General features: G+C 49.3%; 2 protein-coding genes across 2 annotated transcripts in view; both read right to left on the bottom strand.

The window, feature by feature from the left end:
• Positions 1–1,296: 1,296 nt before the first annotated feature.
• On the bottom strand, positions 1,297–23,908 carry MYO1A (myosin IA). Its single transcript, XM_032173323.2, has 28 exons — positions 23,688–23,908; positions 22,006–22,139; positions 21,785–21,900; positions 21,423–21,517; positions 21,099–21,203; positions 20,856–20,902; positions 20,658–20,721; positions 20,355–20,453; positions 17,616–17,719; positions 17,366–17,513; positions 16,751–16,869; positions 16,583–16,669; positions 14,596–14,661; positions 14,348–14,452; positions 12,374–12,436; positions 11,971–12,171; positions 11,574–11,800; positions 11,031–11,231; positions 10,710–10,803; positions 10,098–10,247; positions 9,928–9,996; positions 9,463–9,537; positions 3,879–4,013; positions 3,043–3,149; positions 2,574–2,706; positions 2,269–2,421; positions 1,966–2,093; positions 1,297–1,713 (listed from the first exon to the last, which is right to left on the bottom strand). The coding sequence occupies exons 2-28, from the start codon at positions 22,117–22,119 to the stop codon at positions 1,587–1,589; spliced, it is 3,132 nt and encodes a 1,043-aa protein (XP_032029214.1). The 5' UTR covers positions 22,120–22,139; positions 23,688–23,908; the 3' UTR covers positions 1,297–1,586.
• NEMP1 (nuclear envelope integral membrane protein 1) overlaps positions 23,793–24,152 on the bottom strand; it is a 28,668-nt gene continuing 28,308 nt past the window's right edge. The window contains exon 10 of the mRNA XM_032173325.2: positions 23,793–23,908. The gene's annotated coding sequence lies outside the window, so the exon portion shown is untranslated. The remainder of the gene's footprint in view (positions 23,909–24,152) is intronic.

Raw genomic sequence — 24,152 nt, 5'->3', positions numbered from 1 at the left:
CAGATAGGCTCTTCTTGGCCTGATTCTGAGAAGTCAAGGATGGGGGGAGCTGTTGGGGGTGGGAGAAGGCTGGCCAGAGCCTGAGCTACCCCTATTCTGAACAGAGCCACCCTCCTCCCAAACAAGGCAGGCTCTAGCCCCTCACCCGCCTGAAAACAGATGATTCCCCAAGTTCTATCTCAGCGCAAAGCAGGGTGTGCCAGAAGCACGTGGCTTGTGCTCAGAGAGCAGATTAATCTGCAGGCAGGAAGAGAAGTTAATCAGTTTTCGCTGGCCAGCATGATAGCCAGGCCGTGAGCTGGCTGCAGATGGCAGTCAGGTGGAGGGAGACCCCAGCCTCAAGGCACAGTGAGTTCAGGGAAGGAAGCGGGAAGAGGTAGGCAAGGTAGAGATCTTGACAGGAGGAAAAGACAGCCAGAGACAAAAACAAAGGCAGCCCCTGCTGAGCTCTCACAGACCACAGCTCTAAATTTTACTGTGAATATATGAGCAGCTTGTTCCCCAAAGGTAGAGGCCAGGATGGTGAGAGGCTGAGACAAGACAGAATCTATGAGAAAATAGATATGAGGGGGAGTAGGAAAACATTTAAAGCATTTTACAAAATATTACGTATTGATATTAGTCAGAGCCCACAGAAACAGGGACAATGAGATGGTGTGAGATAGTCGGGAGGGTGAGAAAAAGATAATGACGATGACGCAGGAAAAATAAAGGAAGAGGAGACGAAAGGGCCAGGTCACAGGGATGGGAGGCTCTTGATGAGGGAGCCTCCCAGTGAAGTGCCACCTGCTGCAGGCCCCAGCTGTGGGACAGAGACGAGCAAGATAACTGTTGGCAGCAGTTTGGCATCTCAGGTGTGTGAGAAGGAAGGGGGTGTCGGGGAGGCTGGTGTGATGCAGCCCTGTGCTGTGTGTGGGAGTAAGTAGAGGGGGTGACGGCGCTCCCATGTACAGGAGACCCTGCATTCCCCAGCACCCCAGCATACATAAGCCCTCCAGCCTTGGGCCGCTTTTCAGGCTAAATCGCCAAAGGACCCCAGTTTCTGCCAACACAAGGATGCTCACTTCTTCCCTCCAGGGACACACTTAATGAATCAGTCCACTGGCCACCTGCGACCTGAGCCCCATCCTTAACTCCCCCCGCAGCCCCTCCACCCACCGCAGTCTCTCTAAACACCCCCCCAGAGCTCAGCCGGTCAAGGAGCCCAGAGACAATTTCTCTTCTTTTCCTTTCTTATTACCTCACTAGCTGGCTCCAAGGAGCTTGAGGAGGAAAAAGGGCATGGGGGCAGGGGTCTAAGTACACCTGGGTGAAAAGATAGGGGGAACAGGGACCCACCCACCCTGACTGAACCTTTCCAAGCCACATGTTTTATTACTGAGCAGAGAGGCTGAGGGTTGGAGGAAGCTACTTTTGGAGGAGAGAACAGGAAGGGTTTGGGACAAGGGTCCTCTTCAAGGGTAGTTTAATCCCCAAGCCATGCTCCACGATCAGAGGGGTTAGAGATCCTCCCACACAGGAGGGCAGAGGGGGGTTAGTGCTGGTTCAGGAGGAAGCAACCGCCGTCTCTGCATGGTGCCCCCTCCTCACTGCACAGTCACCTCCAGGCAATGACTCCCCTTCTTCTTGCAGCGTAGCTTGCTGTTGTCACCACCTGCAGGGCCCTGGATGACCTTGACAGCCACACTGTTCTCCTTGAACCTCACTGAGAACCTGGAGAGGGAACAGAAAAACTAAGTCTAGTGCCCATCCCCTCACCCTGACTCCCACATTTTCATGATGGCCCCATCCATCATGTGAGTCAGAGGACTTGAGGCCCCAGAGAACCTGGGTGGGGGCCTGAGAAACACCTCCAAGCCCTGGCCTGCACTGCCCTACATGTTTCGCTTTCTGATCCCGGTCACAATGACCATCAGCCTGGCCGTCTACCCTAAGCCGCCCCTCACCCCCAGTTCATGGCCTCACTTCTCAGTCACGGTGACTGCAAGCTGCCTCTGCGTGGCATCCAGCACAGCCCGGTACATTTTGGTCAGCAGTTCAATCACATGCTCGCTGACCAGCAGGAAGTCCCCCTTGGAGCCCACTGATGACATCTTAGGAAGAGGGAAAAATAGCAGGAAAGGGATTCATTTTTTCTCTTTAGGAGTATCTGAGGGACATCAAAGGCCCAGAGTGAAAGGTCTGGTCCCCATCACCTCCAGCCTGCCCCAGCCCTGGGATGCATACCACCTTCTCCAGTCCAAGGCCTGCCCCACCCAGCTCTGATACCTCACTCAGATGCAAGCTAAAGAGCCCATCCTTGAGGCTGGTGACTGACACCCCAGCCACATTGTCTAGCCCAATGACAATTTTGGCCTGGGACTTCTTGGTGTCTGTGAGAATCACATGGCCCTTGGTCAGGAGGAGAATCCGAGAAGAAGTCTAGGGACGGAACAGGAAAGGGTGAGGAAAGACAGGATTAATTGCCCCCACTGCACCTGGCAGGGCGCAAACACAGCCTGCCATCCGCTCTCCAGATGCCAGCCCACAGCTCTGCACTAGTTGCGGGAGGAGTTCAGCCTGCAGGCCCTTACCTTGCCATTGCCACGATTGACCTTCTTCACGGCCTCTGCCATCAGAACAGGCCCTTCCTCCCCGCCTTTCAGCTTCTGCAGCTTGGGGTTCCCTTGCAGCCCAATGTAGTCACCACAGAATGGAATGGGGACACTGAGAACACACGGGAGGTGTGCAGCGGGACAAGGCCCACAGGCCTCTTCCCCACCCCCAGAGTTCCCATCCTAGTCCTCCCAGGCCCTTCCCCCAATCCATGTATCCTCTGTCAGTGTCCACAAAGCACAGTCCAGGACCAAGACATCAGCACCACTTGGGGAGTTGTTAGAAAGGCAAATTTTGGTTCCAACCCCAAGACCTGCTGGATCAGAGACTCTGAGGAGGGACACAGCACCTGGGGGTGACAATCCTGCCAGGTGATTCTAAGGCACGGTCAAGTTTGAGAACTGCTGCTTGATGGAACTGGCTGTGCAGGGTCTGGGAGGCGCTCACCTCTGGGGATATGAAGCCTTCTTGCCCTTGAACAGTTCACTGGCACAGAGCTTTTCCCTCAGGATCTCTACCTGCTTTGGGGACAGCTGATCACGGAACCTCTTGCACTGTGAGGAAGGAGGGACAGGAGCTAAAATCATAGAGTGGGAGGGCAGGGCTGGGGAGGGAGGTGAGAAACATTGACTGGAAGACACTAGGAGAGGAGAGAGACTGAGGAAAAAGGACAGGCACTAGACACCTCAGGGAGAGGCCGGGGCTGGAGGACCATTAAGGAGGAGTGCGAGAACCGAGGGAGGCTGGGGGAGGGAATGGACACCATCAAATAAAAGCACCAGGAGGGCTCTATGCTCAGCTCTCAGGGCAAGGCTTAGCCCCAGACAGGTGTTCAATAAGCATTTCCTGAATAAAAGAACAAATTACTTTATGCTAAGTGAAATAAGCCAGACACAAAAGGACAAATATTATGAGATTCCCACTTATATGAGGCACCTGGAAAAGTGAAATTCATAGAAACAGAAAGTAGATTATAAGATATCAGGGGCTAGGGGAATGGGACAATAGGGGGTTATTGCTTAATGGGTACAGAGTTTCAGTTTGGGGTGATGAAAAACGCATATGGAGATGGATGGCAGTGATGGCTGCAGAACAACATGAATGTCGCTCATGCCACTGAACTATACACTTAAAACACCGTTAAAATGGTAGATGGTATGTTATGTATATTTTACCACAATTTTTTTAATGGGAAAAAAATAGAAGAGGGAGGCAAAAGAGGAAAATCAGGGGGAGGGAAAAAAAAGACGAAATGAGAGGAGGGGTGCCTGGGCTCCACTTGCCTTCCACTGGTAGAAGAGCTGCCGCAGCTCCTGATTTGCTGTGCTGAGGCACCTGTAGGGGGCGGCTGGCCATGTCTTGTCCAAGACGTTTGTGGATGGCAAATTGTTCTTCAGCCCCAGTAGGTATTTCTGTACCTAGTTTGGGAGAAGGGGGATTGGGAGTGGAGTGATGAGAAGAAACACTTCCTGACAGGCAAACTGGCACCCAGATCCTGCCACTTCAAAGGAGGAAGTTAACCCACAGTGAGAAGCAAGGGGTGGAGCTGAAGAGATGGAAGGGAGTCACCTCCTAGATCTTTTTCAGCATGAGGTGCAGGCTTGAGGCCGGGAGGTAAGAACATGAATAGGAGACTGGAGGGAGAGAAGGATTAGTTCCAACCAGAGACCTGCTACCCAGGGCAGTGAGGTAAGAGGAACCAATATGAAAGCTGGTCTCAAAGTTTTGCTCCTGTAGCTTTCTATTCCTTCTGTTCACAATTGCCTACAGGTGGCAGCCACTGTCTGTGTCGGCTGTTGGCTAGGTACCAAATTTCCCGTCCTCTCAAATCAGTCAAGTCCAAACATGTCAGCCTCCATTCAAAGGAAGAAGGAGCAAATAAAGGAGCAAAGGAGAAAGAGCAAATGAATTCAGGGAGACAATGAAGAGGCCCAGAGCTTCAGAGCCCCCATTCCTCTCTTAAGCTGAGGGATCCAGACCCTCGAACAACAAAGAGGGGCTGTGGCCGGGCGCGGTGGCTCACGCTTGTAATCCCAGCACTTTGGGAGGCCGAGGCGGGCGGATCACGAGGTCAGGAGATCGAGACCACAGTGAAACCCCGTCTCTACTAAAAATACAAAAAAATTAGCCGGGCGTGGTGGCGGGCGCCTGTAGTCCCAGCTACTCGGAGAGGCTGAGGCAGGAGAATGGCGTGAACCCGGGAGGCAGAGCTTGCAGTGAGCTGAGATTGCGCCACTGCACTCCAGCCTGGGTGACAGAGCAAGACTCCGTCTCAAAAAAAAAAAAAAACACAAAGAGGGGCTGTAAGCAAATGTGTCTCATGTCTGAATGAGCAATAGTCAGGGTCCTAACCACGGTCAAAAATCCAATCAGCGGAGGTCAGTTACAATTTGCTCCAGCCTCTGTCCAAGATCCCATGCTCTTCCTCCTTCTCTCTGGCCTTTCCCAAGGTTTCACTGGAAGTGCTTTTCTCTCCTGGGTTTCCTCCCTGACACTTAGAGCCCAGCCTCATGTCGCAGGACCCCTGCATTCCCTGGGCACACCACCCGGACAGGACTCTTTCCCATGCCCCTACCCAGTCCATGCATGATCACTGTATGCTTTAGCTCTCGATGCTCTCTTGACTCAACTCTGCCAACCTGGGAGATCAGCTCAAAGCCCTCCCTGATTCCCCAAGCCCCAGATTGCCTCTCCTTTCTTTGAAGCCCCATAGCAATTTGCCTACACTTGTCTTTGTACTATAGTTATTTGCATGGAAAACAGCTCCCTTTTCTAAACACTGAGTCCTTATAAGGCAGGATCCCAGGTCTCACATTTTTTTTCACTAGTCAACATTTATTGAGTGTCTACTTAGTGCCTGGCACTGTTCTAGGTATTGGGACATAACAGTGAACAAAGTCTTCATTTTCACTGGACTTACATTCTACTGTAGGGTGGAGAAGGGTACCAACTACACAAGCAAATAAATATATAGTGTGATGTCAGATAATGGCATCTGCTGTGATGCAAAGAAGTAGACCCTGAGGCAGGAATGAGTGGCAGCATATTCCAAAGACATTAAAAAGCCAGAGTGAGCAAAAATTAGCCAGGCATGGTGGCGCATGCCTGTAATCCCAGCTACTCTAGAGGCTGAGACAGGAGAATCGCTTGAACCCGGGAGGCGGAGGTTGCAGTGAGCCAAGATCACACCACTGCACTCCAGCCTGGGTGACAGAGCAAGACTCTGTCTAAAAAAAAAAAAAAAGGGGTGGCCAGAATCACTTGAGCAGGATCAGAGAGTAGGTCGGGGCAGATCATGATGGGCCTTGTAGGCTGTGGTAAGGAGTGAAATGGAACACCACTGGAGAACTTATACAGAAGAATGGCATAATATGATGTTTTAAAAATTCAATATAGCTTATTATTTTGAGTTTTTTTAACTTATAGAAAAGTTGAAAAAAGATACAATTAACATCTGTGTACTGTATGTTCCTCATCTAAATACACCAACTGATAATGTTAACACCTTGCACTGTCTGTGTGCTCTAACACACACACATATGTGTGCATATAAATACATGCATATACACATTTACACAAATCCTTGCTACCCTACCATCCTAAAGTAGGTTATAGATATCATGACATTTTACCCTAAAACGTCAGCATGCCTCTCCCAAGAACTGGAACATTCTCTTACACGATCATAACTCCATCACCACACCTAAGAAAATCAACATCACTCATCCAGCAGCAATCCACTCTCAGGTTTCTCTACATGTCCTTTATAAACTTCTAAACATGTCCTTTGAAGCTTTGTTTTATTTTTCCTTTTCCAGGATCCAATCAAGCTTCATCCATGGCAACTGACTCTTTAGTCTCCCCCAACCTAGCACAAGGATTCTTAAGTTTTTGTTTTTGCCTCTTTTTTTGAGACAGGGTTTTGCTCTGTCGCCCAGGCTGGAGTGCAGTGCCACCATCACAGCTCACTGCAGCCTTGCCCGCCCGGGCTCAAGCGATCCTCCCACCTCAGCCTTCCAAGTAGCTGGGACTACAGGTACGAGCCACCACATCCACCTAATTTTTAAATTTTTTTTGTAGAGTCTAGGTCTCACTATGTTGCCCAGACTGGTCACAAATTCCTGGGCTCAAGCAATATTCCCGCCTCAGCCTCCCAAAGTGCTAGGCTTACAGGAGTGAGTCACCTTGCCTGGCCAAGGTTTTACATCCCATAGAGCACCTAGCAACCTGTTTGTTTATGGCACAGAATTACTGAAGATATAAAAAATGACTTGACTTTTGGCACTTCCAAATGTCTGGAATTTTTATGAAAATGTTTTACTAAGATATCAGGTTAAAAAATTAAAATAGAAAGAGGCAGAATACATAGTATATTGCTGTTAACTGCAGGAACTATCCAAGCTCATTGTAGCTTCCACTACAGGTCTGGTGGGTTTCATGGGTTTGGGATCTGGGCCTGGGAAGGCCTCCAAGACTGGAGTCCCCAGTCCCTAGTCTGATTTTATTTATTAATAATTCAACAAACATGCCTAAACATCTGTCATAATCCCCTTTGTTCCAATTAATGTGAGGCCTCTGAAGGCTTTCTTCTTTTTATTGTTTTTTCTAGATCTAGAAAGTTCTGCCCTTTCCTATGCAGCCCTCCTGCCCCCAGGTCTGCCTAGGGCCATGGGTTGCCCGAGCCTCTATCGATGAGGGGCAGTCTTAGGCAGTGGTTAAAAGCTCTAGAGTCAAATAGTTTGTAACCCAGCTTTACCACTTACAGCTGTGGAACCCCCGGCAAGTTATTTAACCTCTCTGAGCCTTGGCTTTTTAACTATAAAATGGGAGAAAGAAAAGAGCCTACCTCACAGGGTTATTGAAAGTATTAGAGTTAATGCATGTAAAGAGCTTAAAGCATAGTAGATGTTCAAAAGATAATGGGTAAGGCCGGGTGCAGTGGCTCACACCTGTAATCCTAGCACTTTGGGAGGCCAAGGCGAGTGAATCACTTGAGCTCAGGAGTTTGAGACCAGCCTGGGCAACATGGTGAAACCACATCTTTACCAAAAATACAAAAAATTAGCCAGGCGTGATGGCATGTGCCTGTGGTCTCAGCTACTGGGGAGGCTGAGGCTGAAGGATGGCTTGAGCCCGGGAGATGGAGGTTGCAGTGAGCCGAGATCATGCTTACTGCATTCCAGCCTGGGTGACAGAGCAAGATTCCATCTCAATAAAGAAATAGGCTGGGCGCAGTGGCTCACACCTGTAATCCTAGCACTTTGGGAGGTCAAGATGGGCGGGTCACTTGAGGTCAGGAGTTCAAGACCAGCCTGGCCAACATGGTGAAACTCTGTCTCTACTAAAAATACAAAAATTAGCTGGGCACGGTGGCGCATGCCTATAATCCCAGCTCAGGAGGCTGAGGCAGGATAATCGCTTGAACCTGGGAGGTGGAGGTTGCAGTGAGCCGAGATCACGCCATTGTACTCCAGCCTGGGCGACCAGAGTGAAACTCTGTCTCAAAAAGTAAATAAATGAATAAATAAAAATAAAACAAATGATAATGGATACTAGCATTAGTTACAGTCAAGGCAATGGCAAACTGGAATAGTCAGAAACACTGGGGGAATCAGTGCCCAGTGCCCGCAGGCTTCTGTGGGGGTGTGATTTATTGAGACCCTGGTCTAAACCCAGCAGCTTCTGGGTTGACAATTAGTAGCTGCCTGACGATATACAGATGAAAGAAAAGGAAGAAGAAGGGCAGTCAGGAGATAACAGCAAAATCAGATTACAAGTCTCAGGTGTGTAGCAAGAAGCATGTATGGTGGGAAGGCAGACACTCTGGCACCAGCACAAGAGGTGATCAGGCAACTGAAGAGACCTGGAAGATGGAACTTCCCTGGGAAGGGGAAGAGGACGAGCAAATGAAGGCTCAGGAAGGCAAAAAAGAGGCCCAGAGCTTCAGAGCCCCCATTCCTCTCTTGAGCTGAGGGATCCAGACTCTCAAACAACAAAGAGGGGCTGCAAGCAAACGTGTCTTATGTCTGAATGAGCACAGTCAGGGTCCTAACTATGGTCAAAAACCCAATCAGCGGAGGTCAGTTACAATCTGCTCCAGCCTCTGTCCAAGATCCCTCTTGCTCTGTGGGATCTTGCTCTTCCTCCTTGGGAAAGGCTCTCTGGCCTTTCCCAAGGTTTCATTGGAAGTGCTTCTCCCTCCCTGGTTTCCTCCCTGACACTTCTCAGGAGCACTATTGCTATCTGACTGATGTCTCCAGAAGTTACTCTTCTCTGTCCCTGTTTTTCTCCCCCTGGGAACTGCCTGTAAGTTTGAATGTGTAGGCCTTCCAGGTGGGTCTTCCCACCCAGCCTGACCCACATCCTCCAGAATTAGGATAGGTCCTTCCTGAGATTTACTTTCTGACTTGCTGACAATAGTTTCAGAGGAAGTAGAAGGAAGATACAATTCGCCTACTCTCACCCCAACCCTAAAATGGATCTTGGGAGGTTGGGCTAGTTAATGTGTGGATCACTCTACTCTTCAATGAGGCTTAGCCTCTTCAACAGTTGTTAAACATCCAGCCCCAGGCTCTTCACAAGGCTATTTGACCACAGACCAGATGGTAGATGTGCTGAGACCCCTTCCTGCCACAAGGTTGCCTGGAGTGTCCACTCAAGCCAAAATGCTATCTGATTCTGCCCCTGAGTCCAAGGCACCGGGGCCTGGTCCCTGCAGGTAGCTGCCCTCTTCTCCTAGGACTTAAGTACATGCAGACTGAGGAAACTCTTGGGGGAAAGCTTTCGGTTGCCTCTTCTCAAATCCCTCTCCCAAACCTGTGCCTCCCTGCTCCATCCTTAACATCCACCCTAACCCCTACCATTTACCATGCTCTTGTAGATGAAATCTGCCAAGGTGAGGGCAGCCTCTGACCGGAAATATTTGCGATAATTCTTTCGGGCCTGGAAGAAAAGTACAAGAAAGGAGCCAAAGTGAAGATAGGCAGATTCTAGAAGAGGTTGTACTATTTTTCAACCACACAAAGACCTGAGTAAGATAAAGAGCTGAGACTGTAGCTGGAAGGAGGAAGTAAAGTCAGACAAGTTGGCAGTGAGGACACTTAGAGCAGAAGGCAAAGTTCTGCTGCCAAGTTAGGCATCTACTCACCCAGACACCTATACAGGTCTCCCCTACGGGCCTCTCACTCCCAGACACCCACCCACACATGGATGGCCTGATACACAGAGGTACGGCCTGGGTGCAGGCAGGACTAGCTCTCTGCTGCTCTTGCCAGCAGGTGGCACAATCCAGGAGGAACAACGTGAGGAAATCTCTCTTCCAATCTCCATTACCTTCCACCCTCTCACAAAAGCCTGGATCAATAACACGGATGCCTTTATCTTCCCATAGCATTTCTTTTGCTGTAGAAAACATAGGAGTTGTTAGAAAAATGGCACCTCCTGAGCCACCTTCCATCCTCCCTATTAGAGTGAACAGAGTGGGACTCTGGGGATGACCGTACCATGTTTCCCCGAAACCAAGAGGAGATGAGAATCTGACTCTTTCGCATCAGCTGGTAGTGGGTGCGGCAGCGCCAGCCTCGGTAAATCTTCTGTATGAGTGTGGCCAGCTGCTGGAGTCTCAGGCGCCTCTGTTCTTCAAGGTAGAAAAGCTGTGGAGAGGTAGAAGGGTGTGACAGAGAGACTGGCTCAAGGGAACAGTGCTGTCCTCTCCTATACCTCACAGTACTGAGGCTTCCCAACCAGGCCTTATTTGATCATTCCTTTGTCTTCTTAGTTCACTCATGTATTCATTCAGTAAACAAGTATCTACTTAACTCTAACTTTGTAGCAGGCCGTAAGCTAGATGTTGATCAACCCAACCCTCAAGGGCTCTGCCTCAGGCAAAGGCACTTAGAGCCATGCAGCACTGAGCTCCGCAGGCTCAGGGCAGTGTAGGAACCCAAGAGTTCAATTCCCAGGGATACAGTTCCTGCAGACAGGAAGCTTCCCATCCACTGGATAGTGATCCATTCCAGGTTATACATGCTCCCTCCCCTTCCAGCCTTTCTCAGGTGGGCTCTCCCTCTTCCACCTTCTACCCTCACCAAATGCAAGTGCACTCTCTAACTCACAGTCTTGGGGCTTCTAATGAAGATCTTTGTCTTGCCAAAGGCCAGCTCCCCCGAGGACATGCTCAGCTCCCCCAGGACCTTTTCGACACCTTCCCTATGGAAGCAGATGACAGAAAGCTGCAGAGGGGTATCTCAGGAGAGAGTCCTCTTCCACCTTTCCCCTAATCCTTTCAGCCTCCAAGAAGTGATCACTCAATTCATTCCTCAAAGTATCCATTCACCCAGCTTCAGCAGATGTGCACTGCACCTCCAGGTCTCTTCCCCCAGAGATGTTTCCTGCACTGCCCTTTCCTGATGCCCAGTCTCCTCATGGGGTCTTACCGGTCTCCCCCATTCCAGTGAGGCCAGGTGCTCCGGCTCAGCAATCGGTACCTTTCCAGGAAGGGCCCGTAACCCTGGCGGTGGGCATAGCCTGCCCGTCGCACCCGCACATTCTCCAGCAGTCCCAGGTACCGAGCCTGGGTTGCCACCAGGTCTGAAGAGAACTGACCTCGCTGCTGATGCTCATTGGGCTTTATGCACCTGGTAGGAGGTGGGGTAAGGCACAGGCTTCAGGAGCTGACACCATTGCCAGTGTAACCCATCATATTCCCCTATGCTGCACACGGTCCACTTCACTGAAAAGTTTCAAAGAAAGTAGACACACTGGCCTCCCCAGTTTCACTCACTTCTATGTATTCCCTACTGAATCTGATGCTCTCCCCCTGTGGGATTCTCAGCTCCTTATCTGATTGTTTTCTGTGAGGAAAGGACCTCTGATATCCTTATTCCAGAAGCACCCCCACATGGACATGTTCTACAGCACATGGACCCCGCACGTGCCATCACATATGTAGCATGTTCCCCTGCATGCCACCATGTCACCTGATGTAGTTGGGGTTCTTGGAATACAGGTTCTTCATGAGGATGGCCACAGAACTCCTGAACTGGGCCCCAGCAGTCGGGGGGCGTTTGAGAGATGCCTGCTTAGGATTGCCCTCAGGAAACAAGGACCGAAGGAGGGGGTGCTGGGCCTTCCACATGGCCTGCGACAGGTCTCGGAAGAGTAGGTCATTATTCTTGTCAATAAAGCTGGTCACGTTGTATGTCACCTGTAAAGGAGCAGCTATCGGTTTGGAGACCCCACAACCTTGTCCCAGCACTTGGCCCTCCCAGTCTCATTGTGAAGTATTCCAGACTCTCACCTTCCCCGGGTTCCTCCCCCATTGGCTTCAGCCTGGGCCTGGGCCCTAATCTCTGCCCTCCAGCCCTGCCATTTCACCTTGCCCGCATAGTGGCAGATGCGGAAGCAGCTGAGGCCCATGGTGTGGTCATACTGACGCTGGGCATTCTGAGTGACTTTGCTCTCGTAGTTGCCATGCTTGGAGAAAAGCTGGTTCAGCTTTGCTAGGAAAGTGGAGTCACTGACCACCCCAGGCCGCAGGCACTCCTCATCCAACATGGCCAGGATACCTCGCTGATTCTGGGCCGAGGGAACAAAAGAAGCCCAACCTAAATCTGGTCCTCCAAGATGTCCACTTTCTCATTGCTGCCCCCTTTCTCTGCTCTTATCTTCTGCCCTCTTTACTGTCCCTACCAAGTGGGGAATCAGGGAGAGAGATAGGGGAAGGATGTTCAGGCAGTCTGGAAGGGGAAGTCCCACAGATAAGAGAATGACAACTCACATGCTCAATGAGCTTACAAATGATGCCATTATCAAAGTAGTCCACCTTTGTCCACGGTATGCCCTGGTCAGGGGAGACAACAAATTACAGGGAACACATCCAAGACAAGCCTCCAGAGACCTCACCAGATCCAGCCTTTCACCCACCCAACAAAGGACATCAGAAAGCCCCATAGTTCAGAGAGGTCCTTGGTATGATTTCTATTTATGTCCCCATCCCTCCAAGGTTGGTGGAGAATTTGTGGGGTGGGTAGACAGACACATGGAAGGAACTGGAGCAGCTGTGAGAGAGGGTGGGACAATGCAGAGATCCCCGCAGGTGGTGTAGGGTGGAGAGGGAAGTGTAACATGTTGAGTGAAGATTAGGATAGAGATTTCCCGTGTGGGAGTGGGGAAGGATCCATGTGTATGTGGAACAGCGGCCACACTACTCTGTGCTCTATAAAACCACAGCACGTGAGAGTTTATCATCAAACAACAAGGCTAATTTGATACATCTTCAAAGATCTACATCAGTGATTCTCAAACTTGAGTGTGCAGCACAATCACCTGGAGGGCTGTTAAAATACAGATTTATGGGTCCCACTCCCCAAGTTTCTGATTCAACAGGTCTGGGATGTGGGCCTGGAATCTGCATTTCCAACATGTTTCCAGGTGATTTTGATGCTGCTGGTCCAGGACCACCCTTTAGGAACCACTTTATCTACATGAGACTTTGAGACTATATAATGTTTTGAAAAGCAAGAATGGTACAAAAGCAGAAGACCCAAAGATAATCATTCTCCACTTTGGGGACTTGCTGGGCATTAGGCCTACAGACAGGATAGCTCCTGATCCCACCCAAGGGTCAGACGCTGCAGGCTGGGACATTCTCAGGTATGGCTGGGAAGCATAGGTCTTTCGTTCCTCCTTCTATCACAGGTCTTTAGAGAAAACAGAATTAAATTAAGTTGCCTCCCACTTCATCCCCCAAATACCTTCCCCAACCAGTTAAAGGAATTATGACATTCTTAAAATACTGTGTTGCTGTAAAAAAGCATCCTTACATACTGATATGGAAAGATCTCGTTACGTGATGACAACAAGGTACAGAACAGAGTGTATTTACTGCCATTTGTATAGATTTTGTGGGGAAATATATTTACAAATTTGTTTGCATATGCGTAAGAGACTTCTGGAAGGAGGCCCATGTTGGTTGCCTTTGGGTGGGGAGGAGAACTAGGAGGCTAGGGGCAGAAGTAGGAGGGAAACTTTCCTTATATACTTTCTAAGCTTTTTGAATTTTGAAGCATGGGAATGTATTATGTATTTGATCATTTAAATTGTTAAAGTTAAAACATACAAAACAACTAAAAAAACTTTTTCACACATTGTGACCACATTGCCTGAAATTCTATTACAACCTATTCCTGAGAGCTCACAAGGGAACATCCCTGGGAGGGTTTTGATGAGTGAGACTCTCAGCCATTCACACTTTGAAGGTAATGAGCTAAATCAGAGAGCTTTTCTAACACCTAGCCATAGAAATTAGAGCCATGGGGCACTTCTGGTGAGGAAGTCTGGGATCATGGTGTTACAAGAAAGGACAGCAACCGTAGCTAGGGCCCGGGGGAGACCAAGGACTCTGAGATATTAGAGAAGGGCACAGAAAGAGATGTGGTTGGGCCAAGCCCAGGAGAAATGTCCTTTTTATATTTGGCTCACAGTCTGCCATAGGCCAAGCACAGCTGTCACTTCCCTCTTGTCAGGACTTTCCACACATGCACCCCGGGAGGCCAGGGAAATGAAGAATGGAGAGCAGAGGATTAGGGCTACTTGGTAATGCTGGAATGATCTACTATGCAAGGGAAACATTTTGTCCTCTGTGTTCCCATCTGGGGACGATGTAGAGGAAATTGGTGATCAAGGAGAAAGGAAGCTCTGGCATATGCCTAGAAGTTGTTTAAGAGGGGGAAGTAGAAAAGACTTGGTTTACTTCTCTCTTATATTCCTCTTGCTCTTCTTTCAGGGTCATCTCTATGAACACCTGCTGCAGCTTCTCATTGCAGTAGTTGATCACAAATTGCTCAAAGCTATTATCCTGAGAGAGGGAGCACGGGTTAGAGAGCTCACTCCAAGACTGTTTCTCCCTCTCAGTCCTACCTCCCCTCCCTCACATCCCCCCGGTGAGCCTGTCCACCTCTAATCCTAGGCGAGCAGGGTGCTGAGGTGAGGCACTCTCACCTCTAATATCTCAAAACCGTAGATATCAAGGACTCCCATTACCTTCTTCTTTTCCCCGATGCCCACCTGAAGAGGAGAGAAAGACAAATCTGAGGACAGGCCCCCTTTACTGTCCTCAGTAAAGGGGTTTGGAGACCCCTTTGCAACCCCAGGTCTGCACACCAGGCCAGCTCCGTCTGGAGCGGATGGGGTTGGAGTAGGGGGCAAACAGAACTAGCAAGAGCTTTGCCAAACTGGAAAGGAATTGTTGTGATTTTACTCTCCCTCCTCCACACGCTAGAGAAGAAGCAAAGAGGGAGGAAAGGAGGAAAAGGAAGATACAGATAGATTCCAGGATGGTGCTCCGATGGTACCAGGTAGAAAGACAATAAAACCTCTCAGGACAATAACCATCTCTTATATTTGTAGAGCATTTTACAAAAGATTCCACGTCTTTATTTATCGTAACCTTATAAGGTATTATTGTTCCCATTTTACAGATGAAAAAGTCAAATTTCAGAAGGATAGGTACTTACCAAGCCTAGACTCAAATTCCTTCTTATTCTACTACCTTTCAGTAATAGCTTCTAAATAGATGGCACTTCCATGTGGATAGTTTGTTAATAACAGCTTTACTGAATATAATTCACATACCATGTACAATTCAGTGGCTTTTTAGTATATTCAAAAGGTTGTACAACCATCACCACTACCTAATTTCAGAACATTTTCATCACCCCACAAAAGAAATCCTATACCCATTATTAGTCACTCCCCATACCCCTCTTCCCCCAGCCCTTAGCAGTCATTGATCTACTTCACATCTCTATGAATTTGCCTATTCTGGACATTTCATATGAATGGAATCAAACAAAATGTGGTCTTTTGTGACTAGCTTCTTTCACTCAGCATAATGTTTTCAAGGCTCATCAATCTTGAAGCATGTATCAGTATTTCATTCTTTTTATGGACAAATAACATTCTTTTGTACAGATATACCACATTTTGTTTATCTCTTCATCAGCTGATGGACATTTGGGCTGTTTCTACTTTTTGGCTATTACAAATAAGGCTTCTATGAACATTTGTGTACAAATTTTAGTGAGGACATCTAATTTCAGTTCTCTTGGGTATATACCTAGGCGTGGGAATTGTGGTAACATATGGTAACTATTTACATAATTTATCTGATCCTCATTAAACCCTGTGAAGCAGGTAGGAATGCATTAGTGTTTCTTAAATAGTTTTTTATTTAACTTTTTTTTTCATAAAATATAGAGTTTGGGTCTCACTATATTGCCCAGACTGGTCTTGAACTACTGAGCTCAAGCAATCCTCCCACCTCGGCCTCCCAAAGTCCTGGGATTACAGGCATGGGCCACCACACCCAGCACATTAGTGTTTCTTTTTTTTTTTTTTTTTTTGAGACGGAGTCTCACTCTGTCGCCCAGGCTGGAGTGCAGTGGCGCAATCTCAGCTCACTGCAAGCTCCGCCTCCTGGGTTCACGCCATTCTCCTGCCTCAGCCTCTCTGAGTAGCTGGGACTACAGGCGCCCGCCACCACGCCCGGCTAATTTTTTTGTATTTTTAGTAGAGACGGGATTTCACAATGGTCTTGATCTCCTGACCTCATGATCTGCCCGCCTCGGCCTCTCAAAGTGCTGGGATTACAAGCGTGAGCCACTGCGCCTGGCCATTAGCGTTTCTTAGTGGGCATTTCCAAATCAGGACACTGAGGCCCAGAACCTTTGCGAAATTGAAAGTCCACATGACTTTTTACTTAATTGAAAGTCCACATGACTTTCAATTAAGTAAGTAGATGATAGATCCAGATTGTCTAACTCAAAAGCCAGCGATGTTTCCATGACAACACACTGTTGGAAGGAACTGTACCCTCCCCATCATCCTCCCTACTCTGCTCATCTCAGAAACCAAGGTATAGGGCTGGTGACAGGGCAGGAAGGTGAGGCAGACAGGAGAGCATGGAGAAAAGAGAGCGGCCACTTGCCTTGATGCTCTCATTGATTCGATTCACTATCCAGTCGAAGAGGCGGCTGTAGATGTTTTTAGCCAGGGCGTCCCGAGCATACTGAGCCTGTGGGTGAGGCCCAGCTGGTTAGGGTGGCATCACAGAACAGGGTCAAAACAGCCTCCTCCACTCCAGTGAGCCCCTTACCTGCATAACATTCAGTGCAGTGACCACCTTTTCCTTGGCTGTTTCCATGGTCCTCGAGCACAAAGCTCTCTCTAGTTCTTCTGAATTCAAGCCCACCATCTCCCCAATCTCCCGAACACCTGGGGTAATAAGAAAGTACAGCATGTCCTTAGAGGCAGCTTTCTCTCAGGGCAGGGAGTGCAATCTGATAAGTGAAATTGCCTGAGACACTGGTGTCCTGGGGTCTCACTGGAGAAGTCATTGCAGCCAACCCAGAACATGGCCCTGGAGGAATCTCAGGGAGGTGGGGGACAGGAGAAAGGGGATCTGGGCATTTTGCATGTATCATCTACTTTAATATGAGAATCTCCTGAATTAGGTGTGATTATCCCCATTCTGCAGAATAATCAACTCAGACTCAGAGAATTTCCAGACCTAGATATATCAAATTTAAAAGCTCATTCTAATATGCTTCATCAGGAGTTCTCAGTGAGTCTGTGTAGGGGAGAATTCAGGAGTGGGCTGAGTGGGACTGCATCAGGGTGAGATCAATTATGCTAGAGATGGTAGAAGGACACAACTTGCAGTAGGAGACTCAGGGTCTGGGTAGGGGCTCCAGCAGGCTGGGATGCAGACCTCTCCCATCATGGATGCCACTTGCTGGTATCCCATTGGCCTGGAACTCATCAGCCACCAACACGTTCCCCAGCTTTAGCACCACGGATGTCACCTCTAGCACTTGTCGAATCTCCTCCTCTGAGAACCCAATCACTGCCATTGCACTCTTAGGCAGAAAGCAGAAATCAAAAGCTGAACTGTTGGTGCCAGTCCAATGCAAATAGAGGATGACCTAAGGGCCCAAGCCTGCCTCACCCTGGGCACCCACCTGTACAGCCCTGAAGCTGGAGGCGTCGTCCATGCCATCCACTCTGGATACTTCACGATTCAGATAGGCATAGCCAGTTGTATCCCGCTCAAGCTTCAGGGCCTCTGGGAGGGCCAGTGTTGGGGAAGAGGGTTAGTACCCAGGCTCTCTGGAGCCCTCCAGCCTTGACACCTCACAGCTCTTGCCCTAATGGATTCATTCATTTATTCAAAGGAGTCATTTTTGTTTTGGGTTCTTCCCCTGCCTCCTTTGTTTTGGGATCATTAATTCCTGTGATGATAGACTAATTTTTGTTGTTGTTGAGACAGGGTCTCACTCTGTCACACAGGCTGGAGGGCAGTGGTGCGATCTCAGCTCACTGCAAGCTCCACCTCCCAGGTTCAAGTGATTCTCATGCCTCAGCCTCCTGTGTAGCTGGGACTATGGGTGCGTGCCACCACGCCTGGCTAATTTTGGTATTTTTAGTAGAGATGGGGTTTCTCCATGTTGGCCAGGCTGGTCTCAACTCCTGCACTCAAGCAATCTACCCGCCTCGGCCTCTCAAAGTGCTGGGATTACAGGCATGAGTCACTTGGCCTAACAGACTAAAATTTTAAGTACACTTTTAAGTAGTGTTTAGGGTTTTGATGCTCATATTGATTGGGTTTTCCCCCAACTTTTATGAAACAAAACCCTCATTTTACTCTTCTCCCTACCCTCAGGGTTCTAAACAATAAAAATAAACAAGCAACCCTTCCATCCTACGCAGGTGCCTCTGGAGGGTGAAGATAAGGGGAGAAAGGTAAACGCATATCTCCTGCCTGCCCCCAGCCTCAACTCTTGGCCTGGTTGCTCATTCATTATTTGAACACCAAACACCAATAAAATGGCAGGTAGCATGTTCCCCAACCCTGACACCTCTTCTGAAAAGTTTTCTTTGATGCTGAGGGCCTGAGCCAAATGGCTCTCTTGCATTCTCCACTGGTGAATCTATATCCCAGCCCATATCATATGGGCTAGGTTTTGTTTTCTTCTGTCTCTCCCACAAATGAGCAACTTGTGTGTTGGGACTGTGTTTTTCATCTCCATATTCTGTGTGCCTTTCTGGCATGCAGGAAATTTTCTCTTTTTAATAAATGAATCAAGTGAATGATCAAAGCTGTTTCCCTAGGATGGGAGCAATTCGGTGAATCATGGAGTTTGAGGGATGTCAATTATCTGGTATGCAAATGATCTGAGAATCAGGGAGTATCCCTCAAACTATAGTCTAATGGCAGCTCCCTCGGCACACAAATTTTGAAACAAGAGCCTGCTAAGGAGGGGTATCTGGAGGGAGAATGAGTCAGAAAGTCTGGGGATGATGATACCTGGGAGACCTCATCTAGAGTTGATTTAAACCAATAGATGACAGACCAACCAGAACAAGACACTAATGCCCATGATGCAGACAAGTTGAACATAACCAAAACTATTAAGCCAGGAAAGAGCATGAGATCTGCAGGGGTTCCCGAAGATCATAGAGATATCCAAGAGTGGAAAAGGAGATAGCACAGATCTAGCGTAGAATCACCAGAAACCAAAGAGACATTCTTGGGGGCCAGACACCCACGGTGCTCACAGCCAGAGGGGAGATTGGGAGGCAAACTCCAGTAGGGTTTAAAGTCCACCAGACACTCCAGTGATGCCCACCCAGAGCCACTTCAGGCCAGTCCAGCATCCAGGCTGTGATCGACCCTTCCCCAGGCCAAGCCAAGGGGCTCTAGGTCTTCTGCTCTTTTTTTTTTTTTTTTTTTTTTTGAGACAGAGTCTTGCTCTGTCGCCCAGGCTGGAGTTCAGTGGCGCAATCTCGGCTCACTGCAAGCTCCGCCTCCCGGGTTCACGCCATTCTCATGCCTCAGCCTCTCCGAGTAGCTGGGACTACAGGTGCCCGCCACCACGCCCGGCTAATTTTTTATATTTTTAGTAGAGACGGGGTTTCACCGTGGTCTCGATCTCCTGACCTCGTGATTCGCCCGCCTCGGCCTCCCAAAGTGCTGGGATTACAAGCTTGAGCCACCGCGCCCGGCCGGTCTTCTGCTCTTATAGCCAGCTGCACAGGCCTGATGGCCCTGATCACACCATATTACAATGGATCTGCTCACACACCTGTTATCCCTAGAAGACTATAAGTTCTTCGAGGACAGGGTCATGTCTTACTCAACTCTGTATCCCTAGAGGCTAGCATAATATTTGATCATAGGTGTTCAAGAGATGTTGAATGAATGAATGAATGAATGAATGAAAAGAAAATCAGGAACAGGGTCCTAGGTAAGGCAGATGTAGACCCAGGACAGCTTTAACTAGAGTTCACTGAAAGTTCCTGAACACTTACAACATTCTGCCTGCTTCCCTGCTTTAATTAAATTCCCTTAAGATGAAGGTAGGAAGGAAAGTAGATGGATATAAGTGTTTTATATTTGAAGCCAGCTCAGGGAAAGCAGAACCCAGGCAGGAAAGAGGAACGAGAACAGTGAAGAGGCAAGAAGGCATATCCCTGGCAATAAAACCCCAGAAAAGGAAGAGAACACAGGGGTAAAGGAATTTGTTCCCAACAATGAGTGGGTGAGGCTCAGAATGGGAAATGCAGCAAGGAAAATCTGGGAGGCTCAAGGGAAGAGGGCTGTAGGGGCCCAGAGGGAACAGGGGTTCTGGGACTGAATGGAGGTTGGGGACTTTGCCATGTGTCACTCATGAGGACACTTTCCCCATGCAGGCACATACTCAGCAGCTGTGCATCTGCTCCAGCCAGCAGCTGATAGAAGATGTGGAAGTTCCTTTCTCCTTTGAGCTGCTTCACTACTCGGGATTTCTCAAGCAGATCTGGCAGAGAATTAGAAAAATAACATCCTGAGGGCCTGGGAGATGCAGTAGCTTCCCTCTAACTCTGCCCCCATCGCCGGCATTCCTAGTGGTTGGGAAGTCTCCTTGACATCTAACATTCTGCCTTTCTACAGCAACAGATTAGCAGAAAGGGCCATGGGAGGCAGGTGGAAGACAGGTGAGTGGAACTGGGGAGACACGTACAGTTTGTGATGACACCACCGAGGGGGGATCCCTTGAAGTCAAATTCAATATCCATGTATTTTCCCTTCAGAGAGAGACCAGAGAGAGAGACTTAGCTTCTTCCTCTTCTCACCACTCTGCCTGGGAGGGGTCTGTGCCACATTCCTCCCTCTCAAGCCCCCACATCCTCTCCTCCCAGGTGGGGAGACATTTACTCACAAATCGGGAGGAATTGTTGTTGCGAATGGTCTTGGCATTGCCAAAAGCTACAGAGACGAGGAGGGGAGAAGTGAAACTCTAGAGAAGGGAAAGGAGGAAGGGCTTCCAGTCCTCATGACAATCTCAGATTTTTTTTTGGCTGAACAAGAGAGGTGATTTTGCAGCACTGGGGAAGAGGGTCTACGGCTCAGTGATTCTGGGGGTTAGATGGAGGGTGGAGAGAGCAGAGAGCAGAATTCTCACCCTCCAGCACTGGGTTAGACTGCAGCAGCTGCTCCTTCACAGAGTTCACCTGCTCTCCTTTCCCACAGACAGCAGCCACGTAAGACATCACCAGCTTGCTGGCCTCTGTGCAGGAGAAACACTCTCGTGGGTCCCTACCCAGGACTAGCCCATCCCCCCACCTCCTTAACTTCCTTCACCCCGGTGCCTCACCACCCCTTGGAGTCAGAAAAAGTGGAAAGGAAGTTCTGTGGGGTGGAGGGTCAGGTCTAAGTCTGGCTTGCAAAGAGACAAGGAGACAGTTCCAGAGGTGACTCCATGTGCTCCCCCAGCCAGGGGCCTCACCAGTCTTCCCTGATCCACTCTCGCCTGTGATGAGGATACACTGGTCTCGGTCCCTGTCCCTCAGTGACTGGTACGCCACATTTGCCAATGCGTAGCTTGTGGGGAGGAAGTGGGCAATGACTATTGTGGAACCAGTTCAAGACACCATCTTTCATTCAATCTCCGGCACCCAGGTTCATCCACTCTCTCTACTTGGAGCAGACTGGGCAAGATGTGACAGGCCTTGGAAGGGGCCTCCAGAAGGCCAGGGAAGGAAGGGGCAGCTGGAGAAGCCCCTTCAGGGGAAGGGACAAAGGAAATTAGGATGACTCAATGTCAAGAAGCTGGGGCCCTCTCAGCCTTCCCTTGGTCCCCCTACTCACATATGGGGCTTCAGCTCATAGAAAGTATAGTCTTGATATTTGGCAATGAACTCTGGCCCATAGATGGGAAGCTGTTGATAGGGATTCACCGAGATCACCACATTCCCAATGTAGGTCTGGAGCCAGGAAAAAGGTGAAGGGAATGAGCTTGAGGGTGAGGTGGGAGCCTGTGACCTCTCCAGCCACATATCCACAGCCAGAGGCACCCATATGACACTCACATAAATCTCCTTGTTTTCATAGCGAAGCTGAAGATTCTTGAGCAGTGATTCCTCCACCAAGGGTTCCAGGAGGACAAGATCCTCCACCCCCACAGAACCTTCCAGGAGAGGCATGTCCAGAGGGGCCACTGATCCTGGGGATAAGGGGCGCAGTTTGCTGATGTCCACTCAGCTTTAGGGGCCAGTAACTGTTTGAGAGGAGGATGGCAGAAGGACCAAAAGAGCCTTCCTCTTTTCCTACCCTGGCCCTAAAGAGAGCCCCCAACCTAGGAGAGGCCTCTGGACCAGCCCAAGCTAACTAGGGAGGCTGAAACTCTCAGCAGGAGGTGGGGGGGGGATCCTCTGCTGCCTGGGTTACAGTTGGTGGGGGTGGGGCAGGGGTGGGACAGGAACACCTGCCTCTGACTACCAGGGGAAGGCAGGCACCCAGTGGGCTACAACTGGGGAAGCAGAGTTGTGACTGAAGGAGAGAGGGCTGAGGAGGAAAGTGTAAGCAAAGACTTGTGCTGCCGCCAGGTACAGAAAGCCCTCTCTCTCCTACAATGGGCCCTGGCCAGGGTAAAGACTCCCCATCTCCCCCCGGTGCTTCTTCTCAACCCCTTACCTCTCACAGCCCCTATTAAAGACACCCAACCTACCCATACCCATTTCAGAAGTTCTTCCAAAGGTCTCTCCTTCCCTGTCATTGCTACAGTGAGCTTCATTTTTAAAATGGGAACTGGACAAGGCAGAATTATAGAGGATAGAGGCAGGAGTTCCTCCATAAGAGACTGGAATTTCCCAAAGAAAATGAAAGTGGAGTTTGCTTCCCCAACAAAAAGGCAGTTGTCGGGACCTCTGGATGTGCTACATGTCTGTCTCTATTTTTCCATCTCCAGCTTTTACACCCACTCCTGTAAACTTCTGGCATGGACTTTGCCCCAGAGGGACACACCTAGCTTCTTGGGGGAGTGAAAAAGGAGGAGCAGAGTTGGAACTACAGGGAGGGTGGTGGGGCTTGGCCCCCATGCAGTAGGCACATGGGCAGGTGTTCCCTAAGGAGGAAACCCGGCCCTCCTCAGTCTTTCCTGTGAGACCGAGTAGGCAGAGTGGCCAGGCACAGGACAGAATTATTAGTACAATGGTCAATGCCACTCCCGAACAGGAATGAAAGAGACACATCCTCCTATGCTATTGCATCTCTGAACCCGGGTTGGGGAGGGGAGGAAGGAGGATTGGAAGTGGGGCAAGAAGGGGCACAGGCTTTCTTCTCCCTTCACTTGGCTTTTCCCAAGCTCTAGGAAAAGAGAGCACTTGTCACTTATCAGAAGGACACAACTGAGGAAGCAATAAGAATATCAATAATAGCAGTCTCTAGGAATCAGGCAGCGTTTACCATGAACTGGACAGGGCTCTAAGCACTGTACATACACTAATTCATTTAGTGCTTACAATATCCCCATGAAATAGATACTATTTTTGTATTTTCTAGATTTTACAAAAAACTAAGTCTTTTAACTAACTTGGCAGGGAAGGTTGAGAAGCAGAAGGTGGGTTGGGAGCAGTCATCTTCTTTGGATTTGGATTTGAAGGGAGTGGGAATGTGACTGGTTGAGGGTAGGGAAGGGAAAAAGGCAACAGGCCCCAGATGGGGCGCCCCAAGGTGTTAAAGAGAAGCAGTGACAGGTCAAGGCAGGACTCACCCAACACTGGAACTAGGGTATAACTTCACTGTTCTTTGGAGAATGGTGGATGAAATCTCAATTTGACAGGAATGGGGCACAGGAGTTCCGGCCCCAGGATGGAGAGGTGGCTTAATGGGAGCTGTCCATGGTGCAGGGAAGCTGGGAAAAACGCTGCCCTCCTCTTGCCAGTGTCCACTCTTCTGATTTTCCCTTTTGCTGCCTCTTCCAGCCCAGGCTCCCTGTGCCAGTCAAACCAAGAGAGGCCGGAGATGGCTGATTAGCACAAAGTCCAGACTGTTCCTGCTGAGGGTGTGGCTCACTTAACTCTTCACAGGCCTGAAGCCCCAGAGGGAGACACTCAAGCTCTCTCTAGGTAGGAAAGGGTATCTGGCTGGCATTAGCTGAGAGGCTTAACTAAAGGAGGGTTCTTGCTCCATTGTCTCCCAAATTTGGAAATGAAAGCTGAAAGAATGGAATTTATAG

The sequence above is a fragment of the Hylobates moloch genome, unplaced genomic scaffold (assembly GCF_009828535.3).
Source record: "Hylobates moloch isolate HMO894 unplaced genomic scaffold, HMol_V3 SCAFFOLD_13, whole genome shotgun sequence".
Taxonomy (NCBI): Eukaryota; Metazoa; Chordata; class Mammalia; order Primates; family Hylobatidae; genus Hylobates; species Hylobates moloch.
This window is presented reverse-complemented; position numbering and strand designations above follow the sequence as displayed.

Excerpts from the sequence above, each read along its gene's own strand:
- MYO1A (XM_032173323.2), bottom strand. The coding sequence starts at position 22,119 with ATGCCTCTCCTGGAAGGTTCTGTGGGGGTGGAGGATCTTGTCCTCCTG. Across the intron at positions 10,804-11,030 it reads CACTGGAATGGGGGAGACCG|GGAAGGTGTCGAAAAGGTCC; the intron begins GTAAGACCCCAT and ends CTGCTTCCATAG. Across the intron at positions 1,714-1,965 it reads GCAGTCACCGTGACTGAGAA|GTTCTCAGTGAGGTTCAAGG; the intron begins GTGAGGCCATGA and ends TTCCCTCTCCAG.